This window comes from Dichomitus squalens (assembly GCF_000275845.1).
Source record: "Dichomitus squalens LYAD-421 SS1 unplaced genomic scaffold DICSQscaffold_87, whole genome shotgun sequence".
NCBI lineage: Eukaryota > Fungi > Basidiomycota > Agaricomycetes > Polyporales > Polyporaceae > Dichomitus > Dichomitus squalens.
In genome coordinates, this window is record NW_006766969.1 from 1 (window position 1) to 19,351 (window position 19,351).

General features: G+C 56.3%; 6 protein-coding genes across 6 annotated transcripts; 3 read left to right on the forward strand and 3 right to left on the reverse strand.

Moving 5' to 3' along the window:
* Positions 1–967: 967 nt before the first annotated feature.
* DICSQDRAFT_141445 (PARP-domain-containing protein) lies at positions 968–4,332 on the reverse strand. The gene is made up of 14 exons (XM_007371056.1): positions 3,623–4,332; positions 3,357–3,496; positions 3,182–3,284; positions 3,018–3,120; positions 2,803–2,956; positions 2,691–2,746; positions 2,493–2,637; positions 1,973–2,439; positions 1,876–1,922; positions 1,803–1,814; positions 1,725–1,747; positions 1,557–1,670; positions 1,343–1,490; positions 968–1,283 (listed from the first exon to the last, which is right to left on the reverse strand). Exons 1-14 carry the CDS (start codon positions 4,235–4,237, stop codon positions 1,221–1,223), a joined length of 2,190 nt encoding a protein of 729 aa, XP_007371118.1. The 5' UTR covers positions 4,238–4,332; the 3' UTR covers positions 968–1,220.
* A 282-nt stretch (positions 4,333–4,614) lies between these two features.
* DICSQDRAFT_113392 (proteasome maturation factor UMP1) lies at positions 4,615–5,428 on the reverse strand. Its single transcript, XM_007371057.1, has 5 exons — positions 5,396–5,428; positions 5,188–5,343; positions 5,032–5,133; positions 4,868–4,964; positions 4,615–4,815 (listed from the first exon to the last, which is right to left on the reverse strand). Exons 1-5 carry the CDS (start codon positions 5,396–5,398, stop codon positions 4,754–4,756), a joined length of 420 nt encoding a protein of 139 aa, XP_007371119.1. The 5' UTR covers positions 5,399–5,428; the 3' UTR covers positions 4,615–4,753.
* A 123-nt stretch (positions 5,429–5,551) lies between these two features.
* On the forward strand, positions 5,552–8,612 carry DICSQDRAFT_93950 (P-loop containing nucleoside triphosphate hydrolase protein). Its single transcript, XM_007371058.1, has 8 exons — positions 5,552–6,011; positions 6,091–6,115; positions 6,443–6,884; positions 6,941–7,063; positions 7,122–7,518; positions 7,582–8,231; positions 8,294–8,390; positions 8,445–8,612. The coding sequence occupies exons 1-8, from the start codon at positions 5,713–5,715 to the stop codon at positions 8,551–8,553; spliced, it is 2,142 nt and encodes a 713-aa protein (XP_007371120.1). The 5' UTR covers positions 5,552–5,712; the 3' UTR covers positions 8,554–8,612.
* A 296-nt stretch (positions 8,613–8,908) lies between these two features.
* DICSQDRAFT_72156 (DHH phosphoesterase) lies at positions 8,909–10,479 on the reverse strand (the record flags this gene model as incomplete). Its single annotated transcript, XM_007371059.1, has 5 exons — positions 8,909–9,076; positions 9,133–9,369; positions 9,425–9,654; positions 9,716–10,293; positions 10,352–10,479. The coding sequence occupies 5 exons, from the start codon at positions 10,477–10,479 to the stop codon at positions 8,909–8,911; spliced, it is 1,341 nt and encodes a 446-aa protein (XP_007371121.1).
* A 3,004-nt stretch (positions 10,480–13,483) lies between these two features.
* Positions 13,484–14,005, forward strand: DICSQDRAFT_25801 (uncharacterized protein; the record flags this gene model as incomplete). The annotated part of the gene is made up of 3 exons (XM_007371060.1): positions 13,484–13,600; positions 13,664–13,717; positions 13,904–14,005. Coding segments are annotated over 3 exons (273 nt in total), but the record flags the coding sequence as incomplete, so codon positions are not given.
* A 3,547-nt stretch (positions 14,006–17,552) lies between these two features.
* On the forward strand, positions 17,553–18,982 carry DICSQDRAFT_72116 (RabGAP/TBC; the record flags this gene model as incomplete). Its single annotated transcript, XM_007371061.1, has 4 exons — positions 17,553–18,210; positions 18,268–18,499; positions 18,550–18,623; positions 18,681–18,982. 4 exons carry the CDS (start codon positions 17,553–17,555, stop codon positions 18,980–18,982), a joined length of 1,266 nt encoding a protein of 421 aa, XP_007371123.1.
* Between the last annotated feature and the right edge of the window lie 369 nt (positions 18,983–19,351).

The following is a 19,351-nucleotide window of genomic DNA, read 5'->3' on the forward strand; positions in this document are numbered from 1 at the left end:
GTTGGACTTGGCCGAGGTACGGGTTTCCCCTTCTTGGCGTCGGGTTTGGGTTTCGAGGCTTTCTTTGCCGCCGTGACGGACAACTGAAACAAGAGATTTAAGACGGGGAGTAAGAGCGGAACGAACCGGACTACTCGCCTTCTTGATCTGCGCCTCGAGCGACTTGACGCGGCCACTCACGGCCTTATCCACGAGGGACTGAGTCGACGGACCAGGCTTGGTCGCGTCGATCATCTCGGCGTCAGCCGACTTCTCGATCTCCTTCTTCTTCTCGATCTTCTTCTGCAAGGCTAGGTCCTTGGCCTCGACGATCGCGATAGCGCGGAAGCCGAGGAAGACGAGGTCGGAGACGAGGTTCTGGAACTCCGACATGACCGTCGGAGAATCCTGCCATCCAGCGATCCGCACATCAACCGCCGTATCCAGGCGGGTTCGAGTCCACTTGTCCTCGAACACACTCTCGCCGAGAGCGTTGATGGTGGGGACCTTATACCGCCACTCATAGACGGGTTCCTGACGCGACTCCTATCCCCAGAAAACTGGCACCAAGCCCCTTGGTGCCAGGTTTTTGGTGGAACAAGGTCCGTAGCACCACAACCAGGCCGTTTCACCTGGAACAAGCTGGTGTCCCGGGTGCCCCACGACCTAGCCCACAACCTCTGTTAGGTTTGGAGACCATTGCTTTAGTCGTCATAGAGCTAGACACATTGTCCCAGTATCAGTGTCTCACACATTTGCCTATTTTCCCCCTCATACAAACTTGGGGCGGCAATATCCTGACTGCTCATCAGGATTGTAATCACTTCATTCTCCTACAGTATGGTGCGGAAGACATTCAGCACAGGGCACAGGCGGGCGGCGGTGGAGAAGATAATGCAGTAGATATGTATAGTCTGGCCGGGGGTACAGACTGGTGTCAGACATGTGGTACTGAAATCAGCTTCGGACGATGTGAGATGAGCTAGTGTACAGATCGACCTGGATATGCACGTCCCTCCATGAGCGGTGATCGGAACCCATTATAGTGGACATAGTTCAAAGCTACCGACCCTGGCGAACAATGTTTGGACTCTCGCCACCACCGGCTTCAACTCTAGATTGAGCTGAACATCTATACCTACTATACTATTGAGAGAAAAACGAAGCAGGTGCGTACACAGTATGGGCAGACGTATGATCTCGTAGTCTTCACTCAGATCACGGCGCTCACCCCACTAGACCTACTGCATCTTGACCATTAACAAATACCTCAAGCGGATCTGCGAAGAGTCGTAGACAATATACTGCGCCATACAAAACCTTGTCAGCTCCCTCAGTCGTCCCTGAAGTAGAAAGAGCGTACCTCATTATATTGCAGGTAAATTTTCGGGTCCAACACGTCCTTCCCGGGGCCCTTCGGCATGTGGCACCCCTTCAACTCGGAATTCTCCAGTGCGTCCCCAGCGTCCTGCCACTCTGCCGGCTGTGTACGCCCCAGGCCTTTGGTGCACCTGCAGCTCCCAAGTTAGATGAGCCGATGAATTGTGCGGGCAAACAGAGACGGGAGAAAAGCGCACCTAGCGCCGGCAGCCTTGCAGTCTTGATCAGCATTGTAGTTGGCGTTGTGCTGCTCGTAGAAGGGTTTTGCGGCAACTTCGCAGAGGAGAAGAATGCCAATATTGTCGCTCAAGCTGCATGGTGTACATGAATGGCAGGCGATGGTACCATGAAGAGATAGGACTTACTATGCATGACAGTAATTGGCAGACTAACGTGCATAGATGCCATCAGCATTTGCATAGAGAAAAACGCACGCAAAGTACCTTGGACATCATCTGCATACACGATAGAGCGTCATTTTTCGGAAGAAGCTCTATGAGACCAGGCACGACTCACGTCTGCGAAGTACACGCCCTTGCCAAACATGTATCCCGTAACCGGCGCTATCAACCAAAATATGAGCTATGCCCAAGAGGCTCAGCGAACGTCTTACCTTCCGGCGGGGCAATCCTCAGCCCTTGCTTCAAGATTCCCGCAAAGTTCGTCGTCCTCGACCCGTGCCACAGCAACATCCGCTCCCCGTCTGCCAGGCTCCCGAACCCCTTCTCCTCCCACGCCCTTGTCTCGCCCTCCCTCTCCACCCTGAACGCGTTCAGAACCTCTACACCATAATGCCTGTGCGTCGCCCCGTGCGTGTCGCGCGTGTACGCCTGCAGACCCTTGAACTCCTTGCTCGACCGTGGGACAGGGTCCATTCGGGAGAGCGCGAGCGAGCGGAAGTTCGCGTCGAGCGGGTTGACCGGCTGCCCCGTGGTGGTGTCTTTGGGGATGGAGGAGGAGATGAGTTGTGTGGCAATCTCCATATCCCCGAGGGCGTCGACAAGCTCAAGCTCGCGTTTGAGGAGCTCGACGTTGTCGATTACGGTAGGACGGTCACGCCCGAAGACGTGTGGGATCACGCTGCCGTCTGGGGTCAGCGCTAGGACTAGGGAAGGGGAGATAGGACAACTCACGAATAGTAGCGACTGGTGAGGTCCTCGACTGCCTTGCGGAACCCGCCGTGCTGGGCAGCGAGGTCACCCGCAGGGCTGTTGATGACTTCCGAGAGGGTCTTGAGGGCCGAGAAACCATTGAGGATAGTAGACTTGGCCAGTTTGCCTGCGGGTACATTTTAGCGGGTGTGCAAACAACGCCCATCTTGTGCGACCTACCGAGCGGGAGCTTGTTCGCGTCGTAGTTCATGGAGGACAGAGTCGCAGCGAATAGTCTGGATAGCGAGCGATGAGAGCGTGTGTCGACTCATAAGGCAAGATTGTCGCTTACGACTGGTTGAAGATGAGCTTGATGAGTTGCTGTAGCTCAGGGCCTAGCGTTGATTCTGGGATCTTCTCGTCCTTGTTATTCGAAGGTCCAGCGGCCTTGGTTTCCTCTTCTTCCTCGTCGTCCCCATATGACTTCTCGATCCACTGGTACTTGCCTGCAAGTCAGGTCGTGAGCGAATGATCATCACACTTCCACCACACAGCAAGGCGATTCACCCTTCTTCTGGACCATCCCGACACGCTGTTCCCAGTCCACGCCAGCCTTGGCCTTGAACTGTCTCTTGAACTCGATGACAGCCTGAGCCGGCGACCACGGGCCCTACGGAAGCCCAGAATCAGTACACCTGCCTGACAATTATGCAGGTCTGCGGTCGACTGACCTTCTTCTGGGAGCTGCCATTCTCCCCAACGCGCCCCCAGCACGTGAAGAGGGTGACTTGGTTGTTGTTCCCGACAGGGTGCAGGAGCTGGAGGACGTAGAACCTGTACAACGTCGCACGACGTTAGACGTTCGGTGATTCGACGCGCCCACGAGGACAGCAAGAGAAGGCGTACTTGTTCGCGTTGTTCCCGACGTCAGTCTGATTGAGCGTCGCATCCCATATGCCCTCGGGGGTGATGAGCACTTCGTGAGTCAAGGCCCAGCCTGAGCGTGCGTCGACAGGAGGAGCTGCACCTCGCTTCATCACTGTCACCTGTGAGCGCAGAAGTGAGCATGGCGAATGTACGGGTTGGCAATCCGAAAGAAGACTAAGGCATAGTCTGAGAGTGCACAGAGACGATACAGCGCCGACTGTTGCTCGCGAGACGGGGTTACATACCATCTTCTGAGGTAGGTCTGCCTTTTGGCTGGCCGGCTTCGCAGCCTTGGACGCGGGCTTCTTGCTCACCGGCTTCTTTGCGTCCTCCTCTTCATCCTCTGCATCAGCAGCGTCCGCGGCATCGTCCATGTCAACGTCGTCGTCGTCCGCGCCTGGTGCCTTCTTGCCTTTCCCCTTGGTCACTTTAGCCTTAGAAGCTGCCTTGGCCTTGGCCGCGCGCGCATTCTTCGCAGCAGGCTTTTCCTCCTCTTCCTCCTCCACCGCTGCCTCGTCGTCGCCCTCCTCGTCAATCGCGTCCAGCTTCTCATCCTTCTTCTTTCCCTTCGCCCCCTTCTTCGTGCCCGCCTTGGCCTTCTTCGCAGCTGGCTTCTGGCTAGCGTCTGTCTCCACCTCAGTCTCGCCATCCGTCTCCTCCCTGGCGCGCTTCCCCCGTTTAGGAGCACCACCATTGATGCCGGTCGTACCGTTCGCGACGGCAGCGCTGGCGGCAGCGACGGCTTGAGCCTTGGCAGAAGGAGCGCGTGTGCGGCCGCTTGAACGCGTTGGGGCGGGCGCGGTCGCCCCGTCGGTGACCGCGTCGGTGGTGACGGCGGTGGCTTTCTTGCGTGGGGGCATGTTGAAGTGGTGGGTGTCTTGATGCGTCGTCTGGAGTGAGGTGCGCGTTGTGCAAGAGTCCGAAGAGTGGTGGGGATTGCGCGTGGGTGGATGTGGTTGAGGTGCAAGACGCGAAACGCGAGGAACGCGGGGCCGCCGAAGCACGCGCGCGCTGTTAATCAAGGGCGCGCTAGACGCCCGGTCTTGGGCGGGTGGCATGGTAAGCGCGCCCGATCACAGCGTGTCGACCGCCAAGACGTCGGGCGTTACCTTATATGGTCAAAGAGCGCGGGGTCGGGTGACACAAGTCGAGTCAGAGATTGGACACCGCCCACCGTCATGTGGCGGCGGGACCGACGTCCTGACGTGAGTCGAGGCGCGATAAGGGCGCACGAGGGGCGGGAATCACTGGAAATGATTGCGATAGAATACAGCTGCGGCGGAAGCCTCATACGTACATGAGGAACGCGTGCAAGTGATAGGTCTACAGGCAGCGAGAGAGTCATGACATTACATGCGGCGATTGGGACGACTGAGTTACATGCGAAGCTTCTTCTCCATGTCGGCGTGGATGTCCATAGGTTGTACCATCTCGGCCGCTGTACGCCCATATCAGCAGTGGGAACAATGGAGGGCGGATCAAGGACATACCTGAGCCCATGAAGTCTGCGCAATCGAGGACCTCGTCACGGCCCATGAGGATGTCGAGGTGGAGGTTGGACTGGGGGAGGATAGGCATGTGCGGGTTCTGTGGCACGCACGCACGAATTAAGGCTCTGCAGGCGCAGCACAGATCGAAGGGGAGGAGGACACACCTGGCTGACGATCTTGCGCTCCATGAGGATGCGCATGGGCATATGCAGGCCGAAGAGCTGTCGCTGCATCTGGAGCTTCATGTTGTCTTGCGTCGCCTCCCACTGGATGGGATGAGTCAGTACACATGCAACAAAAGAACGCATGGAAAAGCACACATTCTCTAGACGGTCGCGGACTGTGCTCATCTTGGTGACCTCCGCTGCGAGACTGCGGGGGCCATACTTGAGGGCATCGTGGAGGCCGAAGCTGTTGCTGGTGTCCTGGACGGTTGCGGGCTTGGTCTCGCGACCGGGAACGATGCGGAGGGAGTCCTATCGGAGATGTGAGTGCATGTCCTCCTCTTGTCATTTTGTATGTGCTTACCATCGGAATAATGTGGGATGAAGGAGGAGTGCAAGGCGGATGAGACGCCGAGGACGCGTTTGCGGGACGCGTCAGTACATAGTTCCCGATCGGGAAGTGCAGCACATATATGGGCGTCAGCGACACTGTGGCTCTTCGCAGCGCGGGCGGCGGTGTGCCACGACCACGGCCACGGCGCACACGACTGCGACTGCCACGACCTTGGTTTGCCTTCTTGGTTTGTTTTCTTGTCGAGTGCAGGGCTGGAACTGCTTCTGAACCCTCCGCTTGATCTCTGTGCTGTACCGCTGCAACGACTGCTTGGATACTACTACACCATGGGCAGAGGCTCTCGCCGCCCGCGGTCAACCCGCCCAGGCACATTTGACCCCAACGACACGACCCGAGTCAAGCACACCCGCATTGGCGTCTGGGACCTCTATGAACAAATCAATCCCGCCCTCGCCCATGTCCCGGGCTCGTCCTACGCCGAGAAGGCTTTCGCGGCGTACGAGTGCTTGCCATACTTGCTCCGAATGATCCATGACATACTCTCCATACGGAGCTGTTGGTGGTTGCTTACCGCCTACACGCTGGCCGAAGTCGGTCAAGCCCTGTTGCCCGCTGCGTCACTCTGGTATGTACCACCGTTGTGCCCGTCGCAGGCGAGGCCGCGGCGAAGGGTAACCGTGTGCTGAGCATCGGTTTTTGGTCAGGTATTCTGGCCAATTGATCAATATAGTACGTATCTCGTGTATGTCATACAACCCCTTCGTGTCATCGCAAACTCGGTTTATCTCTGCGCCTCTGAGTTGGTTAGTTGCCTCTAGCGGCTGTCCCGTAAATCTCACCCGCGCGCGATTGCAAACCTACGCGTAAACACATTGCGCAGCCCTATTGACCTTGTCTCTCCGCCTGAGCTGCATACCTAGTCGCGCGTAGTAAGGCTACTCACGCGGATCAGTGCGCAAGAAATTCGCGCACAGCGCGCAACAGCCGACGGACTTTTCATCTTCTAGGATTCCTCTAATGTGGTGAACACTAAACTAACACGACCGCTCTTCGCAGCTGCAAACAGCCATCGATACCCGCACCGTCGACGCCTCTCTGCTCTTTCATATCTGCGTAGGACGCGTCGCATGCTCCATCGCGCGCCGCCTCCTCAACCATGCCCTCCCCTCGCTCCGCGGCCCGCTCGCGCGTCGCTTGCGAGCACGATACTCCATTCACCTATTCCACGCGCGGGCGCGGCTCGATCTCCCCACTTTCGAAGACCCACTTGTACAGAGACAGCTCGAAGAGGCGTCGTCTACGTCGGGGAGCATCGCATACGATACGCTCGTGATGGGCACGGGGATCGTGTCGACGTTGCTGCAGGTCGTAAGTCAAGTAGGGGTCTTAGCACAAGTGCTGGGCGGACAAAGGGATGGGTGGTTGCTGGCTATGCTGAGCTTTGCGACGAGCATGGGGGACTGGGTGACGAGGTGGAACGTGTTCGCCACAGAGCAGGGTGAGTTGCCCTTGTTCTTTTCTCGTGAGGTGAAGTGAGAGGCTGATCCCCCATAGTATGGGCTGCGACGACGAAGGACAAGGATTATATCCAGATGGTGGGAATGAAGTTTGTCGTGAACAACATGGAGCACCGGAAGGAGTTCATTGCTGGCAACCTTGCCGAGTTCATGACGAGAGGTGTGGCATGATATTCAGTGCACTATTTCGCCGTATATGGTCCTGACTTCTGGCTCAGAGTTTAAGGAAGTTTCTGAACGCGTCGGCCCGGATAACGCAGTCGACTTCCATGAGCTCCGTCGCGAGTCGCGGAGCAAACGGCGTTTCAGCCTCTTTGGGTTCCTACAGGATCCCCTGCGTGAGCTACCACAGATCGTATTCACCCTGCGCGCCGTCCAGTATCCGGCATCCATGCCCGTCTCCTTGGCATCCTTGAACTTGCTCCAGCAGACAACGTCGCACTTCTCGTTCACAGTGTGGCGCTTCTTCGATCAGACGAGCTCAATCACCGAGCAGTTGTCGACGATTCGGAAACTTTACGAAGTTGCCAACATCCCGAACCGCGTAGAGGACGGCAAAGTTCCCTTTCCTGAAGACGCCCAAAAGCTTCGACACGGAGTCTCGCTGGAGTTCAAGTAAGTCTGCCTGCTTGAAACTCTTGCTGTGACAGGCATGCTTACCCTCTCGCCCGTTTTCAGAAATGTATCGTTCAAATATCCCGGCTCAGACCAATACGCCCTACAAAATGTCTCCTTCAAGCTCCTTCCCGGCCAGCTCTGTGTCATTGTCGGCGCAAACGGCTCCGGCAAGAGCACAATCCTCAAGCTTGCAGTGCGCCTCTACGACCCTTTCGACGGCCAGATCTTCCTCGACGGCCACGACATCCGCACGCTCCGCCTCGCTGACCTCCGCGCCGCCGTCTCTGTCCTCTTCCAGGACTACACCCACTTTCCCCTGTCGATCCGCGACAACATCGCTCTGGGCGACCCGGAGAATTTCCATAACGAGGCGCACGTCCATATGGCAGCGCGGCTCGGTGGCGCGTCCGAGTTCATTGCGAAGCTCTCGGAAGGGTATGACACGTACCTCGACAAGCCCGTACGGGACTATTTCTCAGGCATGCCGGAGGGGACAAGGACGCTATTTGGGAAGCAGATTGACTTTTCTGTGGTGCGAGGGGCGGGGGGCATGGGGAGCCGCGCGAGCGGGCCCGGACTGAGCGGGGGCCAGATGCAGAGGCTGGCAGTATCACGGACGTTCATGCGAAGCGTGGTGAGCGAGGACGCGAAGGTGGGGTTGTTGCTGTTTGATGAGCCGAGTGCATCTTTGGATCCCGCTGCAGAGCATGGTGCGTTCCTTGCCTTCCGCCAGAACAGAAAGTGCTGATCGATGTGGTCGATGTCACCACAGATCTGTTTGGTCGTCTGCGGGAATTACGGGGAAATAAGACGATGGTGTTTTCGTCGCACCGGTTCGGGAACCTGACCCGACATGCAGACCTTATCTTGTACGTACCTCGGCTCCGTTCCCCATCAACTGACGCTGATCGAGTGTTGGATAGGTTCATGAATGAGTCGGTCATCATCGAGGCTGGTACGCATGACCAGCTGATTGAGCAACAAGGAGAGTACGCGCGAATATGGATGTTGCAGGCACAGGCATTCCTATGAACGATGGACCCTCAAGTTCCTCTAGACAGCAATACCATCATTGCTCATTGCTCTCAGGCAAAAATCGCTGAATGATTCCCTCTGTGCGGTTATGTGCGATGATGGCTCGATCTGCGACTGGGCGCGGTAAACTTGATGAGAAGCTCAGGTGAGGTTGGTGACTAAGGCGGTGGGACCATATCCCTCGTGCGCAGCCTTTCTAGTTGCCGCCAAGAGTGGTTTCAATCGCAGGTTATTCGTCAAGTTTGTCGCGTCCTGAACTCCCTTCCTGGGGCTATCATATCGAATTCCAATGCTTACAAGCTTGCGATGATGAGCTAGGATTGAATGAAGGTCAAGCTGACGAGAGCAAGAATCATGTCTTCTTCAACCAGCCCTCGAGCGTGTTCCTCTGACCCTGACCCTGGTAATGCGTTCCCGTCCGTCGTTTCTTCGCAGGTGTCCCTCTATCGTCACGCTCCGAATTGGCCATGACCTCCCACAGTCTCTCGAAATCCGCTGTCCTCACGATTCCACCGCTTGCCTGCGGATCAACTTCAGATGAGTCCTCTAGCTCGCGTTCCCGTCCTGACTACTCACTTCCTTATGCCCTCGAGCGAAGTTGTCCCCCATCGTCTCCCTCAAACCTGGCACACGCGACGCGTACTCTTTCAAGATCGCGATGATGTTGACCTCCCCTTCGCCGTTTGCGACCCTTCGACTTCTTGGAATCCGACATGCGAAGTTGGTCATGCCTGGGCTGTACCCGTCATTCGCACACATCACAACCTCGAGGCGCGGGCCCTTAAGCGATGACGACCAGCGCGTCGCAATGAGCTGCGATATATATCGGCTCAGATATTTGCTATGAAGATGCTGGGTTGTGACGCACCGGATGGACCTGCGCGGGGCTGGAGATGCGTATGAGTGCAACGCGACCATCGCCGGAGAAGATTGGGGCCTTGCGGGCATTCCGTTCTGTCTCTGTCTTGACGGAGGTGCGCGCTTCGTACAATCGCTTGACGTCCTCGTTCGAGGTGAGGCTGACTACATCCTTGGGCGAGGTGCTGATCAACAGCACGCGCCACGCAGTCTCGACATCATACTCGGCGGATCGACGCGCTATGAACAAGCATTCAGCTGCATTCATGAGAGGAACTCGGGGGTGCGGATGCGATCTTACGTGCATTGACCAGTCCAATTGCCTCCCCGAAGGCTTTCTTCGTCCATGTCTTCAAGCAGTCTCGCATATCTGGGAAAGGCGATTCCCAATTAAACCCGGTCCCCAAGTCACCCATCGTCCCCATCGCGCATAACCACGCCATTCTTTCCCTCAGAACCCCCGCAGCATTCCTGGTCCCATCTCCGCCTCCGTGAACGAGCTGCAGGCAGACCTCATACGCGAGCGTACTTGAAGTGGCGACAGGCGGACATTGTGCTGCCGAACACGCTACGGCGCCTTCTGGGAATTCTGTGCTCCAATGGTGGTCTATCACCAGCGTCTTCGTCTTGGGGTCGTCTGCTATCGACTGACCTCCGCGGCTGCCCTGGTCGGTGACAATGACGTAGCTGGCGCCGTGGCGGGTTATTTGCTCGCGTTCGGGAGATGCGTGTATGTTTGAGCCTTTGGCGGGAAAGTGAACTGAAATGAGAGAGGCGGGGAGGCCTAGGTGTAGGAGAGTAGCGTGCACAAGGAGCCCTGAACAGAGCCCATCTGCGTCCTTGTCAGGGAGAAGTAGGGTCGGGGCACGGGCTGCGGCGCTGACTCGGAAAGAAGTGTCAGGAGGGGTAAGCGAATGCGGCAAATGGCTTTACGCACCATTCCATGATGAATGCTCTGGCTGCTGCGAGCTGGCGTTGTGGTGCCGGCCAGGTTCTCTGACGGTCCCGAGACGTGGTGTCTGCTGTCAGTGGACTTGAAGATGATGTCTCCCACTGGGACGACATGGTCTTACTTCTGGTCACCGTGGCGGATAGTATAAGAGAATGTAGCTGCCGTCCAGCTGTGGGAAAAAGGCGAGAAGCGGTGGTTATCTGCGGAGGACAGTATCGAAGAGGTGATTGGACAAGAATGAGCATCTATGAAGACTCGAATGTCGGCCATATGATATATAATTCGGATGCTGTACCCTGGATCGAGGAGTGGATGACCGCTATGCCCAAATCAGGCTTCACGCGAATGGCACCTGCGTATGAGGTTAGGGCTTAAGCCACGGTACTAGCATTAAGCTGCACTGCAGCCTGACGGCCCTGACCTGATAATCGTGCTCTCTCGTGTCCAACCTCAAACCCAAGGGCCCAATATTCCCGCTACTCATCCGATGATGGGACTTGCCTCTCCTGATTACGACTTTGAGCACTTGCTATCCAATCTCGTCATCGCGTTTCGATCAGAGTGCACGTCAATGAGGTGCGTGCCCCGTAGTACTGGCAATCGCTCTGTACGGATAGGTTAGCTAATTTGCCCGACGCTTTGACCAGGTTCGTACATCTTCCTTCAGCGGGAGGTCCAAGGTCGACTGATATCGCTGTCGATCAAAGTCATCCCGCCCGTTTTTCTACTAAACGGTCAGGTATTCACCGATCGCACCGTAGCTCACTGCTGCTATGGAGGGCGTTGAAGACCTCTTCACAAACATGTCCATCCTCCGGGTTAATCGTGTCTGTATCAACAAAATCCCTGATGAGATCCTCATCCCTATATTCCAAGAAGTCCTCGTCCAATATGAACTGGAGAAGGGCCTGATCCGTACGATAGATGCTGCGGACAGGAAGACTGCGATACGCCTACTACTGGACATCACCCATGTATGCGCACGGTGGCGCAAGGTCGCTATTGGATATCCATTTCTTTGGACGCACGTCGAAATCTACAACGAGGACCTCGTCGGACTATTCGTGAATCGCTCTCAGAGTGCAGCACTCTCTGTGTTCTGCGACGCTAAGAAACCTTCGGCAGGGGAAGCCTACTCCCCAAGGCTCTCTCGACTTGCTGCGCGTCTCTTACGGCTCGATCTCGGTGGACGAAGCAATGCTGAAAGAGGTGCCACGGCGTTACCTCTCCTTCCACGCGCCCACCCTGAGGTGCCTTACGATCACTGTTCCAGGCTCGAAACAACGCTTTCGTATGGTTCGCGACAGGTCCAAGGGACTGAACATCCTTGACGAGGATGTTTGTTCGTTGTCGGCGCTAGCTTTGGCCCCTGTCCCGAAATGGTTTCCGTCAAACTCCTTTCCTTTCTTAACACACCTCTACCTAGGGTACAATAAGCCAGCACTCTTCGCACGACTGCTGTCGCTCTTGTCACAAGCTCCCCAAATTGAGGTCCTGCACCTCACACATATCCTATCCGACGTCCAGTTAGCCTATCCATCAGGTTCCATCGAGCTCCGTCACTTGCAATCTCTGGCGATCGTTTCCTCAAGCGAATCTTTGTCCCTCTCTCTTTTGTCGCACCTATGTCTCCTTCCTGAGACGGTCCTACGGATGCACGGCATGGTGACTGTCTCCCGTGATTGGCGGGATGCGTTCTCTAGACCTCCATTCTGCCATCCCCCCACAAGATTACATGCATTCTTGAGGGACAGTTCAGACGGTTCCGAGACAGGGCATATTATCGCGGAGAGTGAAGATTCAGGACTCTGGTTGCATGCAAGGCACCTCCCGAAGACTGCCGACTTCTGGCTGCGTGGCCTTCAGTCTTCGTGCTTCGAGGACATCACTTTCTGCAAGCTCGGGCCACGCTCGCCTCTCAGGATGACCTCGGAGACGATCACGGGCCTTTGGAGGAGGCACCGGATACGACACTCAACAGCTTGCTCAGTGAGCTGTCACCATCGAGGTCTGAACCGGTGCTGTGTCCCCGTTTATCCACATTATTCTTCTAAATCCAGTTCAAACCTGGCTCCATTTCCATAGAGGCAGAGTGGCTGACGGGCATCGTCAGCATGCTCATTGCACGATCAGACTTCGGCTACCGCTCCATTTTTTATCGATCAAACCAATTTCAGTCATGGAAGCACCTTACGATCAGAAACTCGCATTGCGGCTTCAATACGTCAACTCCACCAATGAATCGCTCTGCAGGGGAGCTGGGATCTCTGGCTCAAGTGAACCATCTAGGAGGCTTTGAGGTTATCTCGCCCGGTTCTGAGGGATGGATGTTGCCTGAGATAGGGCAAAGGTGGAAGGTCAAGGGAACGGAGAAGTATTGGGACTTGAGTGGCGAGTGCCTGTCGGCGTGGCATCCTCAGTTTCTAATTGCGCGTTTCCCTTGAGATCAAAACACACCTTTGATATGTCTATAGTTGTTCCAAACTGGCGATGCTGGAAACTACGATGGGAGCTCAAGCTCAAGCTTGAAGCTTGAAGCCGTGGGCGTGCACAGGTTGCGCGACATCGTGTCATGGCTGGAAACATGGCTAGCTCAAGCTGTACGATCGTAACATTACAGATATTTTCGGTGAAGATAAGGTATTTCATTGCCGCATGTTCGGGGTGGTGTCAAGTTGTGTATGTTGTTAAGGCTGCCAGCAGAGTGAATATGTACTAAGTTCTCGAATTGTCAAGCAGCGAAAAGATAGTCTCTGTAGGCTGATGCTAAGACGATACAGGCATAGCTCAACGAACACGTAGTTGTCTTACGAACAGGGATCACTGAACGGTGTTAGAGTTGTTCTTCCCTGAGCGTCGCTGCGGCCCGCGAGCAAAGGTGAGGCGATTAGTATTGACCCTAACCCTATATTGATCTGTTGGCAGAGCCAGACCGTCCTGCCTTCGTTTCCGTCCTCCACAACGACCTCGTCCTGGTCGACTCCCCGTCGTTTCTGTTGTCTTTCTCTGTCTCCGCTCTCTTCAAGGACTCTTATTTCATCCCTCGATTCGCTCTTTACGGCTCTGTAATAGATTGGCTCCTCGACCTGCCCCAGCTATACCCATAACATGTCGGAGATGGATGCCAGTCAGTTGGGAAGGTGGACTCGGTTCGCGGCGAAGGGCGGCATAGGGAAGTGCACTGCGATACAAGACTGTGTAGCGGAGCGTGCAGAGGACCTCATGTTTATGAAGGTACGTCCGCGGACTACTACGCCTCGCTGAGCCCCGATGCTCACTGTCGGGACTCCATCATAGGACGACGAAATCACGGTCCTCATGCAAATACCAGGCCAGGTCGATCTATACCTTGTAAGCATGCCGTTACGGCGCGCTCATCTCTTCGCGATCAGTTCACTTCGCCCCAGGCCCCTCTTGCACTACGCCATCGTCTTTGTTACAGGCGAAGTGGGTCTCGCAAAGTAAACTGATCTCGAAGAAGAGCAGCTCTGTTGCGCTCGCGTTTCATTGTGCATTGCGTTGCTGACGCTTTTCAAGGGCTATTGCGAAGGCGTCGTGGGCAACTTCCGTGGAGAAGCTGTCCGCTTTCACGGCCGCCTCAAGAAACCTGTTCTCACAAAGAGGCAGTCTGCCGCATCTCCCATCTCGCGCCCGTCCTCATCTCAGAGCGCGTTCACTCTTTCCACCCGCGACGTGTCCTCCCCTGTCGTGGTCTCTGCTCGCGATGCTCCTTCCCCCATGGTGACCTCTAGTCGGGAAGTACCGTCGCCAACGATATCCATCACTCGCGAGCCAGAGACCGCTTCGCCGGCTATCGCGCCCAGCATCTCGTCCTCGAGTAGTATATCTGTCGCTGCGTTCTCTCATTCGCCCTCGCCACAACCAGAAATGTTTGCGGACGAACAGCCTTCACCGCACCCGGAGCGTTCTATGAGCCACGAGTCCCAAACCACGTCCCTCTCGTCAATGCCCCACACTCCAGCCGACTATAATCACGACGAGGCCAACATTGTGTCAGACGCTGATCAGGAGCAGTCCCATACAGCCTCCCTGGTGCCACCAATACGGCTTGACCAGCTCGCGAAGCAGCTCAGCACCGACAGTCCTATCGAGCATCCGTATTCGCCTGACCCTACGACGTCGCGCTTTCCTCCCGTCGACCGTGAATCGAGCATCTACTCCGACGATGAATCGAATCCACGCATCTCGGTTGCGATGTCTGACAATGGCATGGGCAACATCGGCCTATCTCTTTTGCAGGACTTCGTAGGCGGAGGCGACGACTCCGACTCCGACGATAATAGTGACACCCCGTCCATTCGTCGAGTCCAGTCACCAGAGTCTACCCTGGACGAGGTCCCGAGCTCTGCGCGCTCCATACGCTCAGCTCGCTCCGAGTCTCATTACTCGGAGAGTCCTGCCAGCGCGACGCTGCAGATATCAAATACTCTGGAGCCGCCGCTCACCAGCCGCTCGGAGATTTCTGAACAATCAGTGTCCCAGTACTCTGAGTCTCCCCCCGTTAGTGCCAGCCAGCTCCCGCCAGAGCCCGTACAACCACCCATACCGTCCCTTTCGCCCACGTCGCTGCATTCGGATTCTGACTACGGATCTGATGGAGGTGAGGATTGGGAAGGCGCGGACGACATCTATGACCAGTACCGGTACTCGCGGCTCTCGATGGCATCGAAAATGTCCCGGTTGTCGAAAGGCTCCATGCACACAATTGGGTCGGGATCCGATGCGCCTCCATTGCCGAACAAGCGCACAAGCGCCGGGTCGATGAGCAGTGCGCGCGAGCGAAAGGAATCGAAGGGGAAGCTTCCATCCCGCTTGGCGGAGTCGACTATCCCTGCCCACGTCGAAGGCGCAGGCACTTCGCCCGAGGCGAAGGAGAGGGAGATGCGCAGAATGGAGAAGAATCGGCCGGCGCCGTTGACGTTCAGGAAGGAGCCCGAGCCGTCCCCTTTACTCCATGCGACATTTGGTTCCCCGCAGGCTTCGCCGACCGTTCCGTCGGCGACGTCCGGGACGTTTGGGTCCCCTACCTTGAACTCTCCCCTGTATCCCTCTACCACGGCGGCTGCGATGAACATTAGGAAGCCAATTAAGGGCAAGGGAAATGCGCCTGACAATGAGGAGTCTGGTTCCCCCGGTAGCCATCGACGACGATCTGGAGAAGAGGAAGAGGAGCATCATGACGAGGTCATGCCCATGACAGCGAAGTCGCAGGCGGCGGAAATTGTTCACGACCATCCTGCGGCCAGGCAGTCTCCGCCTCCTACGCCAGCGATTTCTGCAACTGTGTCTCGAGTTCCTGAGTCCTCTGCGACCAAGGAGAAACGCATGTTGGCGATCTCGAACGCGGACGACACCGACGGGCCACCGCCTCCGCCCTACAGTCCCAGCGCGATCGCTGATGGTCCCACTCCTGGCCCTTCGATGTCTCAAGCTCCCCTCCCCGCCTCTTCGCCTCCCCCTCAAGGACACCCTCAAGCTCGCATTCGTGATCCCAACCGCCCGGAGCCTCACCCACTGATGCGACAGAGTCTCTTCATGCCTCACCCGGGTGCTCCGAAGCCCGCTCCATCGACCGCAGGCCCTATGTACGGCCGACCGCAGCCCGCACAGCAGCTATCGTCACATAACCAACACCTGGGTCTGCCTCCTGGCTCCATTCATCACGTTTTGGGTATGGTGGCTGCTGCCAGACGGGAAGGGCGGCCTGCACCACCGACTGTGTACGCGCGGTTTGAGTTTGACTTAGCGTCGTCCGTAGGTCCGGTCCCAATTACATTCAGCCACGAGCCGCAGAACAATGTTCCTGCGAATCGTGCCATGCGTCCGCCAATGCCGTGGACAGCCAGCCGGACGGCTTCGCCAGCGTCGCAATTTGCCATCGACCTCGCAGGGAGGAGGAGTGTGGATCCTACAGGACGGCGCAGCGCAACGTCGCCTCCGATCCCGCCCCCAACGCACATTGAACAGATGCTAAGCGCTGCTGGATCTTCGCCCGGATCGATCGCGGGGTCGCCTCCGTCTCAGCTCGCGATCGACCTTGCAGGACGGAGAAGCGCGGATCCTACTGGTCGGCGGACTATGACATCTCCGCCCATACCACCGCCCGCACAAATCCAACAAACGTTAAACGCAGCGGGCCCCATGCCTGGGCTTGCATCAGGAACAGGGTTAGGACTGGGGCCAACGATCGGACAACCCATCCAACGAGCGAACTTCACCCCTACAGTGCACACATCAAGACCGAGGTCGCGGTCATTCTCTGGGTTGACAGGTGGCGACCTGACCATCAAGGCGGAGGCGCTCAGAGATGGAAGGTGCGTTGTCCTGTTCATTTGTTATGTTTTGACCGTTATATAGAACTTATCGTACGTGCAGCCGCGACGACTCCATCGCTGGAGCATCGCAAGTCCCGCTATCCCCGCCGCTTTCGCCCATCCGGCCTTTGCAGATCACGACGAAGCGGTCGAAGTCTGCCATGGCTACAACGGCGACCGTCACGAATGTACCTGCGCCCCAGCGCGCGACTGTGTCACACTCGCCGACAGTAGTACGCGGCGTTCACGCACCCTCGCCTTTGTCGCTTTCGCAGAACAACACAGTCGTCGCGGGCCCGCCTGCCGTCGTCGCTCCGCCTGTACGTTCTCCTCCCCTGCGTGCGTCTACGAATCCACTTCCAGCATCGTCTCCTCCAGCGGACGTTATCGCTCCAGTACAGCAACAAGTCTCGCGGACAATATCTGTAGACGAGCAAGTCTCGACAAACTCTGCGTCGCCGACTCTCAACGTGAATGGCGTTGAGCTGGGATCATCTATGTCACAGATGCAATCACCTTTGGCCACACTACCAGAGACGCTCGCACTGAGCTCGAGTCCCCCTTCTTCCCCACGGTCTGCGGTCAACTTCCCCCCGCCGGGGTCACCAAGGGTTCTCCGTCACAGTCGCTCAGCAATGTTGCCTACTACTAGTACTTCTGGACAGTCGTCATTCTCCGGTAGAATGTCATCTCTGTCTCGCGCCAGGACTGCGTCTCAAGGCCAATCAGAGCCGCGGCCGTCGGTCGACACAGTCCGGTCAGACATCTCGTCCCCGTTGGTCTCGTCGCCAACGGAGGATGGTAGTGTGATGGGACTCCGCGTGAACAAGCGTAGTGACGGCAAGCCGCAGATGGCCCCTCTACGTCTTGTGACGACCAACCAATCATCTCATCAATCGATCAGGAGCCCTACCCACAGCGTCAGCACTAGCGAATATACTACGGAGCAGGATACGGTGCAGGTGCAAGATACTGATTTTGAGCTCGTCAAGCCCACACTCCCGCTTTCACCGTTCGGAGGCAGTTTCGAATCGCTTCCCAGTCCTGTGCGTCCGGGTTTCCTCCGCACGGACAGCCCAGCGCTGTCCGACATATCTGGCCACAGTTATCCGCACCCGGCAAGCGTATCATCTAGCGATATAAGGTCACCGAAGGATGAAGCTTCGCAAATCGAAGCGCATCGGCAGCGCGAACTGCGCTGGATCTCTGCGATGTCGTCAATCTCTTCGTCACAGGCGAGGAAGAGCAAGAAGATTCGGAAGATGGTGCTCGATGGTGTTCCTGCGTCGGTGCGTTACCAGGTTTGGGCGACATTGACAGATAGCAAGGGCAAGAGGATGGAGGGACTCTATCAGCGGCTAGCGCAGCGGGAGAAGGTCGCGGTTTACCCGCAGATCGAGCGCGACATTCAGTTGTCATTCATCGCACATCCGCAGTTGCAGGATGGGTCTCTGGCGAAGCTGCTTCAGGCGTACTTGTCCATGGTTCCGGACATCCAGTATTCGAGAGGTATGCGCATCATGGAGGTGTATCAGTTTGAAGAAAGCTGACATAACAACAACACAGGTCTCGCTCTGGTTGCTGCGCAATTACTTCTTCAGTCTCCAGAAGAGGACGCGTTCTGGACATTCATCTCGCTCATGGACAGTCACTTGCGTCCATATTTCTCTAGTAGTAACATCCAACTGGAAGTCGACGCGTCATTATTTGCCAAAGCTCTCGAATCCAATGACGCAGCATCTGCGAAGAAGGTCTTCGGCGATATGGCGATCTCTCCTGTTATCGTATGTCGCGCATGGTAGGTTCCGTTCTCTCCTCTGCTTGCGTTGTTATGCTAATATATGCCAGGTTTACAACCGTATTTGCGGATGCTCTGCCTTCAGACTACCTCGTCCGTCTATGGGACGTATTCTTGTTTGAAGGTACGCTTATGTCTCGTTCCCATGAAGTAGATTCTCATATGATCTGCTGCGTCTCAGGAGTAACGTTCTTGTTCCGAGCTGGCTTGGCCCTGTTCTCGTGCACTCGGCGCCTCTTCTTGCAGTCTACGTCGCCTGAAGCGCTCTTGGAGATCCTGTCTCGTCCCCCGTCTACCACACTCCCACCTAGTCCCGACGCTTTTATTGAGCTTGCGTTCTCTATGAAGTTCAAGGACGACGATGTTCGCAAACAGCGTGGCAAGCTTGAAGCTCAAGTGAAACGTCGCACCGCCCAGGCGCGCGCCTCGCCCATCTCTCCTGCCATCACACCCACCATTTCACTCCCAAAAAGCGGCGTATAGGAGGACCTTTCGGTCTCTATCTCTTGTATACCATATCGTATAGTCATCCCACATGCATCAATAACGACTCCATTATGGACCTATGTTTTATTCCTGCTATCGCTCTGCTGTGCACTCGCAATATTGTTGCCCTCGACTTTATTCTACATATCTTTCCTCCCACTTGTCGGTATTTGTACCTAGGGTTTATGTTGTCAATCACGGTTACATAATTGTTCATCACTTTCCTCTCGATGTCTCTGCACACGATCTTCGCAATTGATGACTGAAAGCACTGCGAATGCTTGACCTCAGCGCGCCACCTGAGATCCTGTTGACGTTCACCGAATCGAGGTCCCCCTCCCAAAACTGTTTACTACCTGTTTAGGC

Excerpts from the sequence above, each read along its gene's own strand:
- DICSQDRAFT_141445 (XM_007371056.1), bottom strand. The coding sequence starts at position 4,237 with ATGCCCCCACGCAAGAAAGCCACCGCCGTCACCACCGACGCGGTCACC. Across the intron at positions 3,121-3,181 it reads ATGGCAGCTCCCAGAAGAAG|GGCCCGTGGTCGCCGGCTCA; the intron begins GTCAGTCGACCG and ends GGGCTTCCGTAG. Across the intron at positions 2,747-2,802 it reads AAGCTCATCTTCAACCAGTC|ACTATTCGCTGCGACTCTGT; the intron begins GTAAGCGACAAT and ends CTCGCTATCCAG.
- DICSQDRAFT_113392 (XM_007371057.1), bottom strand. Across the intron at positions 5,134-5,187 it reads TCCGCGACCGTCTAGAGAAT|TGGGAGGCGACGCAAGACAA; the intron begins GTGTGCTTTTCC and ends CATCCCATCCAG. Across the intron at positions 4,816-4,867 it reads CGCAGACTTCATGGGCTCAG|CGGCCGAGATGGTACAACCT; the intron begins GTATGTCCTTGA and ends ATGGGCGTACAG.
- DICSQDRAFT_93950 (XM_007371058.1), top strand. The coding sequence starts at position 5,713 with ATGGGCAGAGGCTCTCGCCGCCCGCGGTCAACCCGCCCAGGCACATTT. Across the intron at positions 6,012-6,090 it reads TTGCCCGCTGCGTCACTCTG|GTATTCTGGCCAATTGATCA; the intron begins GTATGTACCACC and ends GTTTTTGGTCAG. Across the intron at positions 6,885-6,940 it reads CGTGTTCGCCACAGAGCAGG|TATGGGCTGCGACGACGAAG; the intron begins GTGAGTTGCCCT and ends GATCCCCCATAG.